Source organism: Nicotiana tomentosiformis, chromosome 10 (genome assembly GCF_000390325.3).
Source record: "Nicotiana tomentosiformis chromosome 10, ASM39032v3, whole genome shotgun sequence".
Lineage (NCBI taxonomy): Eukaryota > Viridiplantae > Streptophyta > Magnoliopsida > Solanales > Solanaceae > Nicotiana > Nicotiana tomentosiformis.
Window position 1 is genome coordinate 16,839,961 of NC_090821.1, and position 24,660 is coordinate 16,864,620.

The 24,660-nt window shown below is 37.0% G+C and overlaps 1 protein-coding gene across 1 annotated transcript; it reads right to left on the bottom strand.

Moving 5' to 3' along the window:
• Window positions 1-551: 551 nt before the first annotated feature.
• LOC104092847 (triose phosphate/phosphate translocator, non-green plastid, chloroplastic-like) lies at window positions 552-7,476 on the bottom strand. Its single transcript, XM_009598529.4, has 9 exons — window positions 6,926-7,476; window positions 5,472-5,594; window positions 5,234-5,386; window positions 4,898-4,983; window positions 4,670-4,754; window positions 2,843-2,962; window positions 2,651-2,719; window positions 1,044-1,173; window positions 552-907 (listed from the first exon to the last, which is right to left on the bottom strand). The coding sequence occupies exons 1-9, from the start codon at window positions 7,313-7,315 to the stop codon at window positions 831-833; spliced, it is 1,233 nt and encodes a 410-aa protein (XP_009596824.1). The 5' UTR covers window positions 7,316-7,476; the 3' UTR covers window positions 552-830.
• Window positions 7,477-24,660: the final 17,184 nt, after the last annotated feature.

The window sequence follows — 24,660 nt, forward strand, 5'->3', positions numbered from 1 at the left end:
GACTCTCGGCTCCCTCCCTCCAAGAACTCCCCACCTTGCTCTTGGGGTGATTCGAACTCACAACCTCTTGGTTGGAAGTGGAGGGTGCTCACCACTAGAGCAACCCACTCTTATCACCAACTCTCTCCAAAATTTCAAATGGACCAATATACAGAGGACTCAACTTGCCCTTCTTCCCAAACTTCATAACGCCTTACATAGGAGCAACTAAATAAAAAGGAGTTGTTCTTGTTGTTGAAAACATGAGAATATTCATGAAAAAGGAAATCTGCAATATGCACCTAATTTTATTTTTCTCATCAGTACGATAATTGAATCAATGATATCTCTGTCTTCAGAAACACATTGTAGTCGGTCCCACTTATTTTAAGGTAAGAAGGGTATTTTTCTTTTGTAAGGAAAAAAAAGGAAGGTAACAAAGTAAATGAAAATCCCCATAATATCTATGCTTTCGTTCCTAGTCCCTGTTTTTGCTTTTGAAACTGAGGAAACAATCATCGCAAGTAAGACGCAGATTTCCATTTCTCAATGAACAGAATAAAACCCCATAATGGAAGAACGAAATTGTTTGGATGCGGAAACTGTCCCCAATTCGGGAAATCTTCATTTCCTGGGGGGATGAAATACGTTACAAACCATTGAGCATAACAAAGATGAGAATGATGTATAATCATCAAATCTGCAGAAATAATGTATAAGACTATCTAGAAAAAGGAATAACTCTACCCAACATCGCTATAAAAAAACAAAATGAAGATCGTGCCTAAGCTATCACCTAGTTTTTGATTCGTAATTGATGATTTACAATTTCTCAACAAAACTGATCATTTTCAAGCTGTCTTTGGCTTAGGTTTGATGCCCTTCACTCTAGAATACAGGAAAACTCCAGCAAGTGCCACCCCAGTGCCTACATAGAGTAGTATGAAAAAAAGGATTTATAATAAGAAAAGTGATACTACACCTTTCAGACTGAAGGGGAAGGGGGTTTGCTTTTTGTTCTCATCATGTGTGAGTTGATAAAAGAAAAGTGCAAGCTGCCATACCTATGGTGTTAATTGGGGAGACAGGCGTGCGGAAAAAGAGAACTGAAGTCACAATGACCACCACTCGCTTCACACAATTACCCACGGAATGGGTAACAGGAGACACCCTCTCCAATATCATGTATGAAACCTACACCAGAAGATGTCGTGTCAGCAAGATGTCACATAATCAGCTAACTTTATAAATGAAAGAGCAGATTGCATTTAAATTCATCAAGATTTCTCTTATCCAAACGTAAAATGACAAAGTATAAAGAACTTTTTCATCATGTCCTCTCGAGCAAAGGGAGATATCAAAACAGTCATTGTATGGAATGAGTTAATGCATCAGACAACTTCTCACTCTATTGTGCTTTAAGAAATTAAAATCACCACCCTTTGCTTTCCAAAAAGCATGCAAGTTAAAAGCCTTCTCCTTACCCTGACCTCTTCAACCACGCGGAAGGTATATGTTGCAGCATTTGAAAATTGCATGGGCCTGATTCTAAGACATGTTATGATCAAGCTTCCAAACATTTTCAAAGCCATAGTTGGTTGCCACAAATCATTGTGGTCTAAATAAAGTGGAAAGAATATTATATAACAACAAAGTTTCCTTTATTAAAAAAAATAATGCAGAAATTTCAGCCACAATTTCTAGATATTTCTTCTTGTTTCCGCTGATCTTTACCGTTTGAACAGCATATACAGCACCCTACTGTTGAATATGTTTGCTTCTTTCTTAATTAGTAACTAGGTCATTAGTTGTGGAAAAAAGCTAAGTCATCTAATTAAATATTTTTATACTGCCCTCAATCTTGGTCAGATTTAAAGTGGAGAAAGCAAATAGCATGTTAACGTTTTGAAACATATACTTATTTTTTATCCGTATGTTTTGAAACATATACTTATCTAACATTCTTCAGAATGATTTCGGTTGAGTGTTCTAGTTAGCATGACAAGCCATGAATCATCAGAAGAGGAGAAGAAAATATATGTGGGTCCTTTATAAGTAAATAAAATCCGGTTAAGGTACGGAGAACCTCAACAACCTCAGCTTTATAAGAGTTGCGAAAATGGTTACGTCTATTATGTTTAATCAGAGAGTGAATCTGCTTAGTTGATCAACTCGCATCTAATAAGAGGTACTTCCGTTCCTGGTGGCAACTTCTTATTCTCTAGAACAATAATCTTAATGGTGTATGCCTGACGACAGAAGAGTTTTATAGCATTTATAAAACAATCTTCTTTAACAAAGATGTCAGGAGAAAGCAGCAAATTGGAGACCCTAACTAAATACTAAGAACTATTGCACTAAATACCAACAAAGAGCCATGCCTTTCACATCGTGTTACATGTTATAGAATCATGAGGTTGCAGTACTCTCAATCTCGTCAAAACCTAAAGTAAAAAGTTACATTTGTATCTTTTATTCGATCTTCTTATACTAAATATTGCCCAAAACTACAATAATTTTGAATGTCTATCAAAAAGTTAAATGCACCAACAGTGAACAGTTTAATGTTATGTGAAATTGCTAGTTCGTCAAAACTATATAAACACAAACATTACTTCTAACCAAAAGGCTAACATTCAAACAAAATCAGGGCATAGGTCTTCAGGAATACCTGCTGATAAGCATGGAAGCAAAGAGCTGCAAGGAGAGACCTCGTGTAAATCTGGTTCACATTCAATCCCTGGAACCAAAGCAAGCAAAAAATAATTTTGAAAATCGGTCTTTGCACTTTTAGGTCAAAGAAACAATCAGGTTAGGAATAGTGTACAAGGGTGTATAAATTTCCCCCTCATAAATCACTTACAGAAGCTTCAAGGTATGCAGGGGTGAACTTAACGCCCTCCATGAAAAAGGCGAAAGGGGCCAGCAAGATGAAGGACATGATAGTGATTATTGAGAAGAGAGTAATGTTATCCAATGATTCCTGTTTAAAAAATTGTATATTATATAGCAATACAAAGTATTGAAACAAGAAAAGAACAAAAAAACATAACTTGGTTTCATTGTTTTTCTCAAGGCAAAAAGAGTCTATACTATATTAAAAGCACGAAGACTCTTAGCGAAATATCGTTCGTCTTTTTTACCCTTTAAAAATGGAGTATACACTAGACAAAATAGTCATTTATATTAATCTCCCAATATTTAGGAATCGAATCATTTAATTAATTCCCTAATATTTAGAAATAATTATTTAAATTATCTCCTAATTACTTAAGACTTTACTTTTAACTAAAATTTAGTTAATATTTTTTCCCTTATTTAAAACAAGTATAAGTTCTCATATTTGAAATTCAAAAGCAGTATTTTTCTAATTACAACTATATATGGTAGTCAATATTTATGATTTAAAATTTAATATGCACGATTAAGACATGCATTTTCAAATTCCTATTTTGATATTCAAAGTTTGTTATTAAACTAAGACAAAGTAGGTGTGAACTTATCAATTTCCAAATTAAACAAGGATACGATAGTAACAAAACTGTCAATTTGTTTGACATTCGATGTCTTCAGTACACGAGACTTTTTTTTGAGAATTTAAGATTTTTCCTAATATTTAGGAGTTTTATTTACGCATTCAAAATTCTTTCTTATATCTTTTTGCAAATTTTTTTCGTTGTTAAATTATGTAATATAATAATTTGTAAAAGATAAATAATACCAAAAATAAAATAATCTACAGAGAATGAGTAAAAAGTAATTATTACTTGTTGTATATTTGAATTACTCATTAGCCCAGAATTACAACCACTTAATTCTATCTTAGTAAAAATAAAAATAAAATTAGAGAAAGACAGTAGAAATTATAACTAAAGTCAATAAAGTCGATCCACACTTCTTCAGTCTTCCTTATTCTTAATTCTAGATTTGTAACCGTTCATAGAATTAAAATCCATAAATTTTATATAATTTAAAAATAAAAAAAATAAAAATAGAAAAACACGTTACATGAAAATTTATGATTGATTCTCCGGGTATACAATAGAATATCCATTATCCTTTAATCAAACGCGACCTCTATAAAATTCGTGTACCAAAATGTAAATATACATTATAATAAATACTATAACCAGATATAAATAACCTAATTTTCACAATTATAATACTCTATGGCTCAACATCAAATTCAATAAATACTTTTAAAATGATATATAACAACACGTGAGATAAACGCACAAAGCGTGTACTCTAAATGTATGAAAAAAGTCCACTTTTTATTTATATAGGAAGTCCTCTTTTGTAGACTTTAAATTCATTAAAAGCAATTAGAAATGGTTACTTGAATCTGTACAAAGTTCTCTTTCGATCAACATTAATCATTTTCGGGAACTTATATTTTTTGTTTTTGTTTTTATTTTATAGCTCAAATATATGGTTAAAAATGTTGATGTAATTTTTAATATTATATACTCATTAGTGTAGGTACACACGCAGAGCGCGTACCCTAAGACTAGTTGTAGAAAACAAGCTAGTTACTTGATTACAAAGGGAAAAGATCAACCAAACTCTGAACTACTAGTTCAGTATTACTCTGCAGCTGTATAAGTTTGAGACATACAGTCAACCTTCAAATTTCGCACACACTTTCTACATAACCTGATCAAAGAGAGCAAACAGAGATCAAATTTACCTCCTTCCTAACCATAAACTTTTTGCTGAGAACGTTACGAGATTGGTTGGTCAAGTTAGAGGCCATTGCACTCCAAAAGCCAGCCCTGATAATCAACAAAACAACTACTAGATATTAATTTGAAGTGATGACTATGTTCTAAAACCTCCCACTTTTGTTGCTAAAGAAGAAACAAACAAAAGAGAATCATATGGATTATAAAGAGAACAGAGGATTCAAACTCCTGACCAATTAAATGACACCTCAGTCAGAGATGCCAGTCCCACTCCACCAACAATTGGTACAAGGGAAGAAATAACCCATAATGTAGGGAACTGCATGAACATGATAGATTTGTAGTAATTATGTATATAAATTACAGAGACAACAACACTGAAACATATGCTGAAAAAATTACGATTTCTTATAAGTACTGCATGCATAAATATGACTTCAATTAAAACAAAGCTAGCAGAAAGAAAGAATAAAAAATAATTCTACTTTTCTTCGTCATTCATGTCACAATATGCATATAACACCATTGCAAAGAAACATAAATAGCAGATAATCAATCAAAATGCATACCTCCCCTAAAAACATAGCAGAGAGGACAACTGAGAAGAAGGGCTCCATAGCCTTAATAGTGTGCGTGAATGATACAGAAACTTTTCCAAGACTCATGTTGGTGAAAAGGTTTCCCAAGGTATGCACCACTGCCAATGGCAAAATTGCAGCAAGCTGCCAATTGGAAGTTTAAACCAGAACTTCTGTACATAATCTGGATTTAAACCAAAACATTGTTAATCCAGCACATTCAAGATACCTGTGCGCCACTGATTTTTGGCCGTTTGTACAGATTGGACGTCCACATGAAAATAACAAGGATAGTGCCAACAGCAAGTTGCGCAAGAGTTATTGTAACTGGGTAATGGAAGGTTTTCAGCACCTGCAGAGAACAAGTATTTTCATCGTTGATGCACATTGCAATATCTCAAGAGCCAATCAGCAGTCATGTATATCCAAAATCACCTCAATCAAGTTGCAAAATACAGCTAAATGTAGGCTCAACAATGAATCAAGAAACAAAATACAGAACTCAAAGTTAAAGTTTTTAGAACATCACGTACTCCAACATTGCAAATGAGAACACAATGCTTATATGTGACAGATTTCAATTTTATATTCTGAACCATTTGCACAACTTTTGTAGGAAAAATAACTTCTACCATGCAAAAGGAAAAATGTTCATATAGTTGCAATTTCTTAAAAAGGGTTGTGAGTGAAAATGACGTTTTTTATTTAAAAAGAAACTTATTCGCCCAAAAAATCAAAAAACTTAGACAACGTTTCTCCATATATTTTTTCAATTTTTTGCAGAAACTCTGACATGATTCATGAGCAGGGGCGGCCCAAGGGTCAAGCCACTAAAGCAAAGGCTTTAGGCCCCAAATTTTTCTTTTGTTTTTCTATTCGTATTTGTATTGAGATCCCGACTAATCTAGATTCGTACCGTGTAAGGCCTAGTAAAACAGAGAACACGCTTTAACATGATTTTTTTTAACCACAAGACTCGAACCCAATATATTTAATTAAGGTAAGTTGGATCAAATACATCTCACAACAATCTTTAGAGGTAGGGTCTAAATATATTGGGTATGTTAAAATAAAAAATAAAATATTTTATAAAAAATTCAAGATAACTTTTAATTTAGTAGTGATGTAACCGTTTGAGCAAAAAATGCAGAAAGAGAATCACTCCCCCTAAACCCTTGTCGCGAATATAAAACTTTTCATTATTTAAATTTTACGAGTGACATCATTAGTGAGGTATATATATGAATTTGGTTCTATTATCTAAGATCAACAATATCTTAGGAGAGACTAAATTATTTATAAAAGAAACTATTAACAACTGATGTTAGGCCAAAATTCTAGACTTTTAGCACATTACTCGCTCTATATTTTGCTGGTTTAAGTGAGTTATTGTGCGATAATTGCCTAAATTGTGTTGTTCTATGTGTAGGAACATCGGAATGAATCATCGATGTTATGATAATTTTTTTTTTCCCTTCTAAAAGGCCCCAAATTAAAAACTGACTTTAGGCCACCAATCTTCTTGGGCGGCCCCTATTCATGAGCCTCAGATGCCTTGTTAAATTAAACAGAGATGCATATATACTCAGAGAAAATACTAATGCATCAACTAACGAAGAAACAAGTAATTCAAATTAAAAGTACAAAATACAAATCAACACATGTGCTGGAAAAAAGACAGACCTGCTTGTTATAAATGTTGAAGTATATATTAAAGATATACCAAAGGCCGAATAGCGATCCGAGAACCAAAGTATCCGCCAGAGGTTTAGACTTTGGAGGCTCTTCCTCACCGGCACTGATTTCGGGCTCCGACGACGTCACCCGAACCGTCACTCCACCCGAATCGCGCTCTGGAACCGGCAGAGGATCCGAAATCCATCCGCTTCCGTTCAACTTGGATGATGAAGAAGAGCAGCGAACGGAGTTGAGTTTATGAGGTGCTGTAGTACTGAAGCCATTAGCCGAACCGAACCGAAGCGGGAGACGAGAAGGTGAAAGAGAAAGAAGATTGTGACGGTTTTTTGAAGGGAGAGAAATTGAGGGAGAAAATGAGATTGCTGTGCTCTGCATTTTGAGTGAATTGGGCAGGGAAAATTCAAGAGAGAGATGAGTATTTATAGCGGGAAAAGAGAGAAATTGGGAGCTCCATCGAGGAGCGAGGATCAAGGGGCTGCTGTAAGGAAGGACAGAAATGGAGAGTGGGTACAGAGAATAATAAGAGTTTCGGAAATGAATGTGGGCATATTTTAGATATCATAGGGGCTTTTTCTATTCTAATTTTGAATGTGTCCTCTTTTCTTTCTTTTTCCTTCTTTCTCACCTTATCGCCTTACACGTGTATACCATCTCTATGAATACAAAATATTAAAAAATTAGATAAATATTATATTACTTGAACTATAAGATTGACGTAAAAAAATTGTAAGTTCTTCATAAATATGATAACTCAATAAAAAAAAAATCTATATAAGTCTTTAATCATCCTAGTAAATATATTCGACATAAAATTTATTCCAATTTTATAATTTCATTACTTCAATTCACATTTTTATCATGCATCCTTTTTAGTTTCAATAACACCATTTAATTGGTTCACATATAAACCTTTTTCTTTTTGTTCTTTCATCGTGTGTATAATCCTGTTAACAAAAAACTTCATAAAAAGAAGGCAAAATACATAAGTTACCCCCTAAATTATGGATCAAATTCCTGTTATACACTTTTTGCGGATGAAAATTAATTTACGCACTCAACCTTTCTAAAGTGCAACTAAGATACACCACTTTTGTTACGTCACATGTGTTTGTTGACAAAAAAAATGTAAGCGCGTAAAACTGTGAATTTTCTGTCCCAATCATTATTTAAATGACATGTGTCAAACTTTTAATATTTTCTTTTTTTAAACATTATTTGGTTCCTTAGACCCCATTCTTTCCCCAATTTATCTTATCAAGAGCCCCTTCCCTTTGTGTTAGTCCACTGAAACTACCCCTTCCCCATTTCCGTCTTCTTCCACACACTTTTTTTCCATCTTCTCTCTCAATAATTTTAAGAAAAATAATAATGTAAAGGGATTTGGAAGAAATTGATAAAGAAAATTAAGTGGACTCTATAACTAAGAAAATCATGTAGATATGATTTTGATTGTTTATTTTGAAGAGTATATTAGGATCGTTTTCTTTGACCTCTCGTCAGGTTGAGCAAAATAATGTCATCTGCTCTATTTTAGGAAATACATGAGACCTTTCTCTGCTTGATATGTTATGAAAGATCTTTGTTGTGAAATGATCTCTTACACGGTTAACATTCATTAAGAGAATTTAGAGAAAAGTTAAAATTGATAAAAACTCCGACAACGTCTTTCTTTAATGGTGTTTGGAGTTTGGGGTCATAATTTTTGTGTTAGATTCGAATTTCGACTCCAAAACTTGGGATTAATCTGCTTGGGTATCTAATTTTGGTTTGTAATTGGAAGGTGATAATTGTAATTTTTTTTATGGTGGTCGGCGGCAATGGAGATGAGGCAGAGAAGAGAGAGATTGAAAGGGAAGGTTGAGGGGTATATTTGTAATTTTAAATTATTTTATGCTTAAAAAATTAATGACACGTGGTATAATATTATTGGTGTGTGATATTACACATGTTTTGAAAAATTGGTCAAGAAAAAAGTGGTGTGTCTTAGCTACATTTTAGAAAGGTTGAGTGTGTAAGGTAATTTTTTTTCGCAAAAAATGTGTAATAGTAATTTGGTCCATAGCTGAGGGGTAACTTATGTATTTTGCCTAAAAAGAAATTAATAACAAGCAAAAAGAGTCCTTCAACTGCGTTCCATTACAAAAGTTGGTAAAATCATAGTTGAATTAAGACATGCTTGAAGACCTCCAATTCTTTCTTTGTTCGCCATCAATCCTCAGAACCGATAGAATCCTCCTAAGTTGCCAATATGATATATTTTTTTTCTTCCTGTTTATACAATACAAGGTAAATTTTTAATTGATTTTAAAGTTTTAAATATTAGCACTTCTTACCTAATTCAATAAGAAAATGATTTAATTTAATGCATTAAATTTAGCTAATCTAAAACTCCTAAATATTAGGAGAAAATTTAAATGACGATTTTATTCAATGTGAAATTTATATTTAAGGGATAAAAAAAGTGAACGATATTTCGCTAAGGGCCTTCGTGCTTTTAATATAGTATAAATATAGATATAGATATAGATGTAGATATAGATATAGATTTTTATATATGTCTTATATTAGTTGTGGTGACAAAAAAATTAAAAATAATAGTAATAATTTAAAAGTTAGTTTGCCAGAAGAATAACACATTAACATTTAAATCAAAATTAATTAATACTTGAATTCGTGTAAGTGTATGAAAGTTTTACAAAATAGAATGGTATCGAACATTTTGCCGTATCTCAAATTGAAAAATATGGCAAATAAATTGTATGAAGAGATTTATTGCATAGATTTTTATTTATCACTTAATTATGGTTAACTAAAGTATTCTCATTTTAATATTTGCCTCCTAATATTTAGTACTCCCTCCGTTTCAACGATCGTGTGCGTTGAATTGGATTGGCAAAATCAAAATATCACCAATTTGGAATGGGGGGATAAAAATATAAAAATGAAAGGGGTAAAGGCATAAGTTGAAAATTGGCTTTGTAGACGAGATTTGGGAAGGAAAAAGAAAAGAGTTTGATTACGGGACCTTTTTAACACTCTGCAGTTAGGTTCTTTTATTCTACTTTTAACTATGCTAAGAGTAGGAATATATATGAAGTGCAACTTTAAGGAAAGGCAATGTTCTAATTGGAAAATGACGTAACTTGATGGTTATGAAAATGACATAATTGATCAAACTTTATAAATATTCTTTAGAAAATATTTGATTGGTTGTTACTATGAGGAACAATTATTTTTAATATATACTCTGGATCCTGAAACTGAGCTTTTTGTTTGTTTTGCACAATATTAAAGCTTTTTGTTTGTTTTGCACAATATTAATTTAAAAAATACACGTATGATATCATATGCAGACTAGGATAGTAGTATTACTACGAGTATAAAATATTCATTCTAACTATATTTTTATAAATGAAGTGTATTATAATTAATTAAATTAAGTGTCATGTCTAGATTCACTTCTATATAAGACAATAGGAAAAGGAGAAGTGGGACAATAAGAATCGAGATAAGTCTTAAATGTCAATTTAGTTATGTGTCTACCAATGTTGACTTATCACGAGAGACCAAATATTGAATAATGTATGTGTTGTGATCCAGGCCGGATTCGGTTGGTGAATGAAACCTTTTGGAATCCAAGCCCAATTAACAATTGCTAAAGGACTAGGGGTTAGAAATAAAGTTTTATGCCAACTATTATGAAGTGGTTGTATTCCCTCATCCCTTTCTCTGAGTTGTACTTCTCGTCCCCTTCTTCTATGGTGTATTTTGTTTTCTCATCCCTCTCTCTTATCTTTCAGCTGTCCTTTTACTGAATTTTAGTTGTTTGCAGTTCTATTTCGTGAATCAATATAGCAAGCTGGTTTGGTTGTTATTTGATTTGTTTCAGTATATCAACCCATGTAAACACAAAGGCTATCAGATTGAACTTATGATACTCCATCTCATAGTCAGTAATTGAGAGAAGATTTCAAACAAAAGGCAATAACTTTAGCGTATTTTTACAATAAATATGTTACAAGGCCAAGTCGTAATATTTACCAAAATTTCATGAAGCAACCGAAGGAAAATAATTTTATAAACCTCGAATGATCTCTATAATTCTCCTCACAAATCTCTACCCATTTGCACACTTAAAATAAACTAGCAATACCATTATTTATAAGAGTACAAAGCCTATTTTAACTAAAAGTAGAAAGACTTATTCCTATATAATTATGACTACAAATCCTATTTAGACATGAATTAAATAAACTAGCAAATATCAAATCCTAAACAATTAAGATTTTCTACTATAACTTTGAATTAGTTTTCTAATATTCTCTCGTAATTCAAAGTTGTATACATCTTACTTTTTTGTTGTTGTTGTTGTGTTGGAGCACTTCTCTCCAATTTTTATTTTTGTTGAAGTACTTATCTCCAACTCTCATCGGTGCATTTTGTCACCAACAATCAATTTTGTTGAAGCACATGTCTTCAGCTAACGTTTGATACACTTTGTCACCAACATATAATTTTGTTGAAGCACTTGTCTTCAACTACCATTGATGCACTTTGTCACCAACACCCAATTTTGTTGAAGTACCTGTCTTCAACTCACATTAATGCACTTTGTCACCACCATCCAATTTTGTTGAAGCACTTCTCTTCAACCTTTAATTTGTTGGAGTACATCTTTCCAACACCCAATTTTTTGATTTGTTTCTCTCCAACTTTTAGAAGAGCTTCTTCCTCTTGTGCCATATTTTCTTGCACCTCTTTAAGCTTGCAATTTATTTTTGGTAATTCTTCTCAGCATGATTATTGTTTTCATGTATGTATCATTGGCTCAACTTTTTCCAATATAATCATTGGCCAGGTATTTGCCGATATAATTTTTGGCTAGGTGGGCGGCACACATTGGCCAGCGGCGCCCCTCGACAACAGAAGCTACTTGATTCTCTCTCATGATCGTAGAAGCTCTGATACCAATGTGAAAGAAAAATATTATATTATAAATCTCTAATGCACTCTTCAGTTCTCCACAAATCTTTATTTTTTCTTTCTACTTCTCGACCCACAAAATAAGCTAGTAATACTCATATTTATAGTTGTACGAATCCTATTTTAACTAGAAATATGAAGACCTATTCCTATATAATTCTGACTACAAATTCTATTTAGACATGAATTAAATAAACTAGCAAATATCAAATCCTAAACAATTAAGGTTTCCTACTACAAATTTGAATTAGTTTTCAAACAGCAACAATCAAAATCCAAAATAAGAGATTGTATTTGCATTAATACCTAATTCATATTAACCAAAATAACAACAATATCTAGATACAATTCCAGAACTGGTGTCACAAGTGTACGAGCGACTAAAGTACTACAAATAAAAGTCTGAATGAAAGCAAAACCGTCTGAAATACAGTAAACAACTAGAGTGGTATGAAAGAGGACTTCAGGGTTGCGGACGCCATGCAGTTGTACCTCAAGTCTCCGTCAAGCAATCAATCCGAGCAATCTACTGACCGTCGCTAAGAGCGACTCCAAAATATGTACAAGAAGTGCAGAGTGTAGTATGAGTACAACCGATCCCATGTACTCTGTAAGTGTCGAGCTTAACCTCGACGAAGTAGTGATGAGGCTAAGGTGGGTCACTTACAATAACTTGTACGCAGTATAAAAATAATAATAGGAAAGAAAATCGGAATAACGGCGAAGTAGTAAACTAATGAAAATAACTCAATCCTCGAAATCAGTGAATCCGGAAATATCATCCCTCGGAATATAATATGAAAATACTGGAAGCTAACACAATACAACAATGAATACAACACATACAATCCATTGCGGCGCGCAACCTGATCCCACTGTACAAACAAAATCCTCCCTTATTTCACCATATCAATATCAAGAATAACATATAAAATCTGTTGCGGCACGCAACCCGATCCCACCATATAATCAGAATCTCTATCATAATCCTCCCTTATTTCACCATATCAATATCAAGAATAACATATAAAATCTGTTGCGGCACGCAACCCGATCCCACCATATAATCAGAATCTCTATCATAATCCTTCCTTATTTCACCATATAAAAATCACATATAAAATCCGTTGTGGCGTGCAACCCGATCCCACCATATCAATATCAATCCTCCTTTATTCCACCTGTTGTGGCGTACAACCCGATCCATAAACAAAATCAATAAATATAATTAATTCAACAACTCAATTCACGAGAATCTCTACGATTAAAGTATATGAAAGCAAAGCAATAAGGAACCCCGACCAAATCAAGGAATGCTACAATTAACACAAAGTAATAAGGCAAGCCAAATATATGAGTTAAAGTATACAAGTAAGATAATTAAGGCAAGTATAAATTAATCATGGAATCATGGAAGAAATAAACATTTCAATACAAGAGTGAATAGATGACAAGTAACAAGTTACGGCATAGAAAGCAATTAAAGCATGTAACAGTTAATAGATAGAAGAAGATAATTAATAAAATACGACAAAGCATGGAAACAATTACTTTGACGGCGTATATATACTCGTCACCTCGCATATATGCCATTACATATGTAATTCACATAACATATAGTTCAAGGGTTCCTAATTTCCTCAAATAAAGGTTAGACCCAATACTTATCTCGCTCCGCAATCAAATCAAAGCTAAACCAGGGTCTTTCCTCTAAAATTCACCTCCAAACCAAGCAAATCTAACCAAAATCGACTTAATATCAACAAACAATGTTAGGAAAAACAATTATAATACATAAAGTTAAGATCTTTGCACTCTTTCCAAAAAGTCAATAAAAGTCAACTCCATGCTTGCTTGGTCAAAACCCGAGATTAGGATCAAAATCTGATTACGCATTCACCCCTGAGCCCGATTATGTGATTAGTTTTGAAATCCGACCTCAATTTGAGGTCTAAATCCCAATTCTACCCAAATCCCTAATTTCTACCAAAAACATCTTAGATTTAATATTGAAAATACTTGGAAAGTAATGGGTAATTGAGAAGAAATAGATTAAAGTTGCTTACAAACTTTTTTGGGAAGAAAATCCTCTTAGGAAATTGCCTCTAGGGTGTTTAGGGTTGAGAGTTTGTGATAAATGAGCTAAATCTCGTTTCCCCCCTCTTTTACACAGCTGCAGTTATCGCAAAAGCGATCAACTCTTCGCAAAAGCGAAAAAGTCACTGAGCCTGCTTTCCTCGCAAATGCAATGAAGTTATCGCAAAAGCGAACCAGGGCTGTTCGCAAATGCGAACAATTAATTTGCAAATGCGAGTCTGCTCCAGTTTTCCTTTAGTCACAAATGCGACACAAAAGTTTGCAAATGCAAACTTGCCCACCATCGCATCTGCGGACTTAACTTCGCAAAAGCTGACCCATCCCCCACCAACATCGCACATGCGAGCCTGACCTTGCATTTGTGAGGCTCGCATTTGCGAACAGGTTCTTGCAAATGCGAGATCTGCAGACATGGTGCACCAGCATTTTTCTAAGTTCAAAAATCACTCTGTAGCCTATCCGAAACTCACTCGAGCCCCTCAGGCTCCAAATCAAACATGCACACAAGTGTAACAACATCATACGAACTAGCTCGCACGATCAAAATACCAAAATAATACCTAGAACTATGAATCGGACATCAAAATGAATGATATTTTCAAAGAAACTCAAGAACATGCAACTTTACAACCGGACGTCCGAATCACGTCAAATCAACTCCGTTTGTACTAAATTTTGCAAACAAGTTATAAATACTGAAATGAACCTATAATAAGTTCCGGAATTGAAATCCGAATCCGGTAGCAACAAAGTCAACCTACGGTCAAACTTAGGAATTCTTTTAGCCTTCAAATTACTAGTTTTCAACAAATTACGTTAAATCAAGTTAGGGACTTCCGGATTCAATTCCGGGTATATGCCAAGTCCCAAATTATGATACGAACCCACCGGGACTAAGGGTGTCAATGAATATTTAAAAACCGACTAAACCGACAGAATCGTACCGTACCGAACTGATTTTTAGATTTTTTTTAATAAAACTGTAGGTTTTTATATAAATATATAACCGTACCAATAATTAGGGTAGGTTTTTTATTTTATAAAAATAAACCGAAAAAATACCGAACCGTACCGAATAAATTTATATGTGAAAAAAATAAAAATAAATATATATATATATATATATATATTAAGTTTAAAAATAATAAAGCATTAAATTTTTTTGTTTGGCCTTGGAATTATGAAAGTTGTTACAAGTCAACAAGTAACTAAACCCAAAATCCCAATTCTTTTCACTCGTGTGATTTATATCTTTTTTTGTCTTTGCTTAGTTTCTTTTACACTGTTGTAGAATAGTTGATGGATCTATACTCTAGCCATCTTTTATGTTTTTATAATTCATCACTCTTTAAACAGTAAAGATATCTAGGCAGTTTTGCTAAGTCCTATAAAAGTATATATGTTATTGCATTCTACTTCTACTAGTGACTTTTACATGATATTCAAAACAAGTACCGAAAATTAACCGAATCGTACCGATACCGAAGAGAAACCGACATGATTGGGACGGTTTCGAAAAGTCTAATTTTGGTTATACATTATTGAATAACCAAAAAATTGGTATGGTATAAATTTTATAAAATAACTGGCCGAACCGAACCAAACCATTGACACCTCTAACCGAGACCGTCAAAATACTAATTCGGGTCCGTTTACACAAAACGTTGACCGTAGTCAACTCAAATGAGTTTTAAGGTAAAATTTCACATTTTCATCAAATTTTCACATAAAATTTTTTCGGAAAGAGACACGGACTGCGCACGTAAATCGAGGAAGGCTAAACAGAGCTATCTGAAGTCTCGAAACACAAAAATGAAGGCTAAAACTGAAATTGACCTATTGGGTCATCACATTCTCCACCTCTAAAATAAATGTCCGTCCTCGAATGGACATAGAAAGGTATCTGGACTGGTGAAAAGGTATGGATATCTACTCGCATATCCGACTCAGACTCCCACGTGGCTGCCTCGATCGGATGACCTCTCAACTACACTCGAACTGAAGGATAACTCTTAGACATCAACTGCCGGACCTGGCGGGCTAGAATAGCCACCGGCTCCTCCTCATAAGTCAAAATCTTTGTCCAATTGGACTGAGCTGAAATCTAACACATGGGACGGATCACCGTGATACTTCCGGAGCATGGACACATGGAACACCGGATGGACTACTGATAAACTAGGTGGAAATGCGAGCCTGTAGGCCACCTCACCCACTCTCTCAAGAATCTCAAAGGGTCTGATATACCTAGGGCTCAACTTTTTCTTCTTTCCGAACCTCATCACACCCTTCATGGGTGAAACCCGAAGCAATACCCTCTCTCCCACTATGAATGCAACATCACGAACTCTACGTTCGGCATAACTCTTCTGCCTAGACTGAACTGTGCGAAGTTGATCTTGAATAATCTTGACCTTTTCCAAGGCATCCTGAACCAAATCGGTACCTAACAACCGAGCCTCTCCCGGCTTGAACCATCCAACTGGCGAACGACACCATCTCCCGTATAATGCCTCATAGGGAGCCATCTGAATGCTCGACTGGTAGTTGTTGTTGTAGGCAAACTCAATAAGCGGTAAGAACTGATCCCAAGAATCCCTAAAATCCATAACACAAGCGCGAAGCATATCCTCCAATATCTGAATAGTGCGCTCGGACTGTCCATCCCGTCTGGGGGTGAAATGTTATACTCAACTCAACCCGCATGCCTAACTCACATTGTACGACCCTCCAGAAGTGCGAGGTGAACTGCGTACCTCGATCAGAAATGATGGACATTGGCACACCATGAAGACGAACGATCTCGCGGATGTAGATCTCTGCTAACCGCTCTGAAGAATAGGTAACTGCCACTGAAATGAAATGTGCTAATTTGGTTAACCTGTCCATAATGACCCATACCGCGTCGAACTTCTTCTGAGTCCATGGGAGCCCAATAGCAAAATCCATAATAATACGCTCCCACTTCCACTCAGGAATCTCCAGCCTCTGAAGCAAACCACCAGGCCTCTGATGCTCGTACTTTACTTGCTGACAATTCAGACACCGAGCTACATGTGCAACTATATCCTTTTTCATCCTCATCCACCAATAATGTTGCCTCAAGTCCTGATACATCTTGGCGGCACTCGGATGAATAGAATACTGGGAACTGTGGGCCTCCTCAAGAATCAACTTATGAAGCCCATCCACATTGGGCACAGAAATCCGACCCTGCATCCGCAAAACGCCATCATCACCAATGGTAACCTGCTTGGCACCACCGTGCCACACTGTGTCCTTAAGGACAAGCAAATGGGGGTCATCATACTGAGGCTCTCTGATGCGCTCATACAAGGAAGACCGAGAGACCGTGCAAGCTAGAACACGATTAGGCTCCAAAATATCTAACCTCACGAACTGATTGTCCAAAGCCTGAACATATGATGCAAACGGTCTCTCACCAACTGGAATATACGCAAGGCTACCCATACTCACAACCTTTCTACTTAAGGCATCGGCCACCATATTGGCCTTCCTTGGATGATACAAAATGGTGATATCATAGTCTTTCAACAATTCCAACCACCTCATCTGCCTCAAGTTGAGATCCTTCTGCTTGAACAAATACTGTAGACTCCGATGATCCGTGAATACCTCACACGACACACCCTAAAGATAGTGCCTCCAAATCTTTAGTGCATGAATAATGGCTGCCAACTCTAAGTCATGAACAAGGTGATTTTTCTCATGAACCTTCAACTGTCGCGGTGCGTATGCAATCACACTGCCATCCTGCATCAATAATGTACCGAGCGCAATACGAGATGCATCACAATACACCGTGTAGGATCCTGAACCTGTGGGAAACACCAACACTGGCGCCGTAGTCAAAGCAATCTTGAGCTTCTGAAAGCTCAGCTCACACTCATTCGACCATCTGAATGGGGCACCCTTCTAGGTCAATCCAGTCAATGGGGATGCTATGGATGAAAACCCCTCCACGAACTTGCAATAATAACCTGCCAAACCTACTAAACTCTGGATCTCTGTAGCTGAAGTAGTTCTAGGCCAGTTCTGAACTGCCTCAATCTTCTTAGGATCCACTTTTATGTCCTTTGCCAATACAACATGCCCCAAAAGGCGACTGAGTCTAACCAAAACTCACACTTTAAAAACTTGGCATATAACTGACTATCTCTCAGAGTTTGAAGTACAATCCAAAGATGATGCTCATGCTCCTTTCGACTGCGGGAGTAGATCAAGATATCATTAATGAATACAATCATAAAAGAATCCAAATAGGACTTGAATACCAGGTTCATCAAATCCATAAGTACTGCTAGGGTATTTGTCAACCCAAATGATATCATTAGGAACTCATAATGCCCATACCGAGTCCGAAAAGTTGTATTAGGGACATCGGATGCCCTAATATTCAACTGATGGTAGCCAGACCTCAAATTAATCTTCAAAAACACTTTGGCACCTTGGATCTGATCAAATAAGTTATCAATCCTCAGCAACTGATACTTATTCTTGATAGTGACCTTGTTCAACTGCCGATAGTATATACATATTCTCATCGACCTATCTTTCTTCTTCACGAACAACACGGGTGCACCCCAGGGTGATACACTAGGTCTAATGAATCCCTTATCAAGCAAATCTTGCAACTGCTCTTTCAATTCCTTCAACTCCAGTGGGGCCATACAGTATGGTGGAATAGAAATGGGCTGAGTGCCCGGAGTTAAATCAATACAGAAATCAATATCTCTGTCGGGTGGCATCCCTTGCAGATCTGCAGGAAACACCTCTGGAAACTCACGCACAACAGGTACTGAATCCATGGAAGGAATCTCCGCACTCGAATCACGAACATAAGCCAAATAAGCTAGACATCCCTTCTCGACCATACGTCGAGACTTCGCATAACAAATAAATCTGCTGGTAGAATGTCCAGGAGTCCCTCGCCACTCTAATCGAGGCAACCCTGGTATGGCTAAGGTCACCATCGTGGCATGACAATTCAATATAGCATGATAAGGTGACATCCAATCCATACCCAAGATAACATCAAATCTACCATATCAAGAAGTAAAAGATCTACACTAGTCTCAAGACTCCCAATAGTAATCACACACGAGCGATAGGCATGATCTACAACAATATAATCTCTCACCGACATGGACACATACATAGGAGCACTCAAATAATCACGAGGCACAACCAGATAAAAAGCAAAATAGGACGACACGTAGGAATAAGTAGATCCCGGATCAAATAGAACTGAAGCATATCTATGGAAAACTGGAACAATACCTGTGATAAGGGCGTCAGATGACTCGGCCTTAGGCCTAGCTGGGAAAGAATAAAATCGGGGCTGGGCCCCATCACTCTGGCCTACGTCTCTAGGACGGCCTCTAGCTGGCTGGCCTCCACCTCTACCGGCCTGACCTCCACCTCTAATGGCCTAACCTCCACCTTTGGATGTCTATCTTCTTCCTGTAGCTGGATGAGCGTATTGTGGAGCAACCGGTGCCGGAACCATGGAACGAGAACTCTGTTGTGGCATGCCGCCTAACAATCTCGGACATAACCTCTTGATATGACCAGTACCTCCACACTCAAAACACCCATCTTGCTGCTATGGATGCTAAAGCTGAAGCTGACCCGATCGGGCTGGATAACCACGGTGATAACTCTGAATTGGAGGCACACTGATAGGAGCTGATGGTGCACTATAGGCTGGCTGCCCAGAATAAGGTACATAAGGACCATGACTCCATGAAGCACTGTGAGATGCCTGAAGCGCTGACTGAAATGGCCTGGGAAGATGGCTGATAATGCCCAACTATGCCTTGTAAGAAGGACTAAGCGGTCGTTGCAAACATAACCCCGTTCAAGTCCGGAGTCGAATCTCACAGGGAACTAACCTATTTACTACAACCTTAAATAATGCTAATGATAAGCTCAGACAACTTCCAGATGCAATAGTTTTATGAATAATCAGTGGAATTTATTTAGCCAAGGAAAAATGATAATAAAATTAGCAATAATCAAGACTAAAATTGAATTCAAGGGTAAAAGGATCTAGGGTTATTGATTTCCCCAATTGCCGGATTAATTCTCAACTCTTTAACTATAATCTCGCCGTAATACTCTATGAGGATTATGAGTTTCGGGCTACCGTAATTACCTTTCGATCAATTACGATAATTTACTAGAAGCATTCTCTCGAACTACTCTAGTTAACAATTTATGCAACTCAGAATCATCCCACCAAAGCTTCGTTTTTTCTAACCCCACTTTTAAATACAAGTAATTAATCTCTTAACTTCCCCAAAAGTGGTGTTGTTCAACAACAATCTAACCAAGTATTCTTTCTCAAGCAACACAAGGTGAATAGACACGATTAATCGAGGGCCCTTTTAATAAACCACAATACAATACATAATTGAACAATCATAGAACAAACACGACTCAATTATAACAAAATAGAGTCAAGACTTCATCCAACAATTGGTTCCATCAACCCTAGATAACAGATTTAGCTACTCATGCTAATGGAAAACAAATCACTAAAATAATTCATAATCAACAAATAGAACTATCAAGTAGAAGATGAAAACTCTTAGGAATTTATCCGTCTTCTCCCCCTCGTTCTTGCCTCTAAAATCTTCTAAAAACTGTTATCTCTCACTTCTAGGTGAGTTTAGGTTTCATATAGGTTTAGGTTAGTCGCCTACAAAATTACATAATTAACCCTGCGTGTTTGGCTTTCGTCCGCCCGTATGCGGCCCCGAATCCGACCGCGGATCCGGCCATGGATTTGGACTGCCTCACTGCCTTGAGTTCGCGGCCCACTCTGCGGACGCGCACCTGGAAGGGTCGTTTCGCTTGCTTTTCTCGCTCCTTTTCGACCGGGCTAACCTTCGATTGCCCTTTCACATTCCATGTTGACTCCAAAACACTCGCTAGCTCCCTCCTAGCTCGGAGTAGCTCCTGTAAAGCATCAAATTCTTAATTAGAGCATTTTGTTATCTTTTAGCATTCAAATATCAATAAAGTGCGGCTAAATTAGAGTGTAAGTAGTGTCTAAATTGTATGAATATAGCCTACTATCAACACCCCACACTTAAACCATTGCTCGTCCCCGAGCAATCAAACCACACTCTAAGAGGCTTAATTTCACTGAGCGACTTCCCTACTCGTCACACCAAGAATATTTCACATAAATTGAGTACATTAGTGCAACATCTACACCTCAAGAGTTGACTCCCTCTAGCCACGCAATGTTCCTAACTGGCTTACTTACTCTATATCAAAGGTCCAAACTTACCTCTCCTTCATGAAGCAAGTGCCTGCTCACAACAAAAGAGACTCATTTCACAATCAGTAAAATTCATACATACTGAGGAACTTTAAAAGGAACATAATTCACTCACCCTCAGAAATGATATTCTTGTGCCACAGAAAACACATTATATGCCTGCCCGTAGTGTACAACTCTACCAATTGAGCTCACTCAATCTAGGATCAAGTAGGACTTTATTTGGATGTAATGTAGGCTGTAGGTTAGGTAGGATATATTTGGATATATAATAGTGACTATACCTCCCTAAGCACTTTAATACATTTATTTTACAATCAAGTCCATACCTAAGTTAAACCAATATTTTTTTTAACACCACATATACCACCCCACACTTCTTCTTTGAGCACAATCACCTTAAAAGCCACCAAAGATTTATTACCAATCAACATGATACACTATTAACAATGTTCTTCTCTTCTTCTTTTTTTCAAGTGGCCTTTTCCAACAAGATTTACCTTTCTCCTTATTTCCTAGTTCCACTCAAAAGCTCCATCAACTACCCCACGCTTTATCCTTTGTAAATTCATAGTATTTCCAGTGCTTACGAGAGGTAAAGAATTCAAAAAGATGGTCAATTCAAACAAGGGATATGGCTTGTAATGTGGTTGCCAAGGAAACAGGATTACAGGCTCAATGGGGTTAACTATGGTAGATAGCAAATAGGAGGGTGGAGTATGTATATATATGGTTCAACAAAGAAATGCCTATATCACTTCCCAGACTAAACAATACTACCATTTCGCTTTGCAGACACACAGGGCAAGTTCTAGGTGTTAAATGTTGTGCACAGAATATAACAAGCCTCCCACACACATGGCACATGACTCATTCTAGATTAGATCATCAAACACTCATATCAGGGTATTTCAGCCAAATTAAGAACATACATTTTAAGGCCTTCTTATAAGAGTCAACACATGAGCCTAAGCGTCACACTAAAGTAACCGCTATATTCAAGTCATTACAAAATCAAAACAAGGCTTCCTATTTTAATTATGCCTATAGCCCATAAGTTCCTAACTAAAAAAAAATAAAAAGCTAACTACACCCGGTTCAAACAAAACCCTTGGAAAAGAACCATGGTTTGAAGAAAAACCAAGGGGGAATTAATACACTACTACGAAAGAAAATCTTTTTTTTTCTTTCGACTTTAGTCCCTCACGAAACCTGTCGAATGATATCCATCGTTGGGCCAAGTCGAAATTGATTTATACAAATAAACTATGAAACTATCTACATACAACAAAGTATCCCCCACCCCACACTTAAAAAGATGGTATGTCCCCATGTCATACAAAGTAAAGTAATGTGAGGTAAAGGAACTTCTCTGGTGGATCAGTCTTGATCGGAGACAGTGCCAGGGTCGAGATGACATGCTCTCCCCAGCGCACACAGCCAACCTATGATTTTCTTTTCTGACTTCGCATTTTGGGTTGCCAAAGCATCAACTCTGGTCCCCAATTCCGTGACGGAAGTGCGCAGTCCTACCATGTCTTGTTCTAGGGCTGTCATTCGCATGCTCCGTTTGACCTGGGATGGTCCTTCTGCCACTGCAACTTGTTCCTGTGGTGGTGATGCAGGTTCAACCTCCTCCTGCCCTTCGTCGCCCTCTTCCGACGCATCAGAATCGTCACTATGAGCTGCTCCTAGGGCCACCGAGTCTTTCTCGATGGTCACTTTGTCTGCCCGGAACTTTGCTTCTTTCTTTACCATGCCATCCGTATTTGGGTTCTCAGGAACCCTTGCTGCCCGGCACAATCTAGTGATCAGATAGGGGAAAAAGAACCCATACCTCTTCTGTGTTGAACGGACGAACATTTGAGACTGAAGAACCTTGGCCACATCGAAGTCATGGCCATTCACGAAGCACCATATCAAGGCTGCTCTCGGACCATTTACCACCGTGGTGTTATGGGACGGCAGTAAGCGACTGTTGATGATGTACAACCAGCATTTTCCTTCAAAAGTGAGTGAGGAAGAGTGTAGCTTTGATCCCGGAACAACCTACACTACCTCTTTGTCTGGTGCACAGATAGTTCTGAAAAACCTGTTACATGTGATGGGTTCTCTCCGGTAGGTATCATAGAAATCTTCCTCCCCATTGAATTCAGGCAATCGATACACTCTCCTGATGGCTTCTAACGAGGCATCCACCCTCGTGTGTCGCACAGTGCATATTCTATCCTCATGTTCAGGGCAGTTAGCATAGAACTCCCGAACAAGCATCAAGTTACCCTCCTCCGGCTCTTCGAAAAAGCTGTCCAATTTGCGCCTGATCTACTTCCGATACATATTAGGGCATTCATCCTAGAGGGACGCTTTGTCAATACCCCTTTCCGATACAGGTTTTTTTTGTGGCCTTCAAACTGAAACGGTCTTGGGCAGCTCTGGAGACAAACCTTGTATAATCAAACTGAGCTGCATTGGTCTGTGCCCGTCCCCGAGATGAGCCTCCATGACCACTTGATGAGGCCCCGGTAGCGTGTCTCTTCCTTGAGGGTTGCATTTTACCTACACAATAAATACTACTATCAGTGGATAGAGGAATATGTGTCCCAATGGCGGTTACTCAGACTTCACTTACATAATTGGTCATAATTTATCTTCAACACTCATTAAGGCAAATCAACAAACAGGTAGTGTGCATTTGTACCCCCAAGTCACCCAAATACCAAATCAAAGCCAACAATGGCTTCCTCCAAATCAATCAATTCAAATAGCCTCCATATACCACATATAAACCACAATCCAAATCCCAAACAAAAGTACCTATGATTTTACTACCCTATACAGAAAAGGAAAATAAAATTAAAAAAAATACTAAGAAAGAGGAATAAAATCATGTACTTACTTAGAGATCTTGAGAATAATGAAGGTTGGAGATCGGTTGATTGGAGAAGAGAAGGAAGGAGAAGAGTCTTGTGTTAAAAGGAAAATATGGGGGAAAGGAAGGGTTTGGGTTCTTGAGGTTAGGGAGGGAAGAAGAGTAGTGGGGGGGGGGAAGTGGGGGGTTTGGGTTGTTGAAGTTAGGGAGGGAAGAAGACAAGTAGGGGGGGGGATGAGGGGTTTGAGTTCTTAGAGTTAGGAAGGGAAGAAGAGAAGTGGGGGAAGTGAGGGTTTGGGTTAAGGAAAAGAAGGGGGTGGGGGATTAAAATAAAAAAACTTACCTGGACAAGCCCGGGCTTCCGCGCCCCAATCCGTGGTCCAATCCGCGGCCGCGAATCTGGGCAGAGGGTGTCCCAAAATCCGCGATCCAATCCGCGGCCGAGGATGGGGGGCAGAA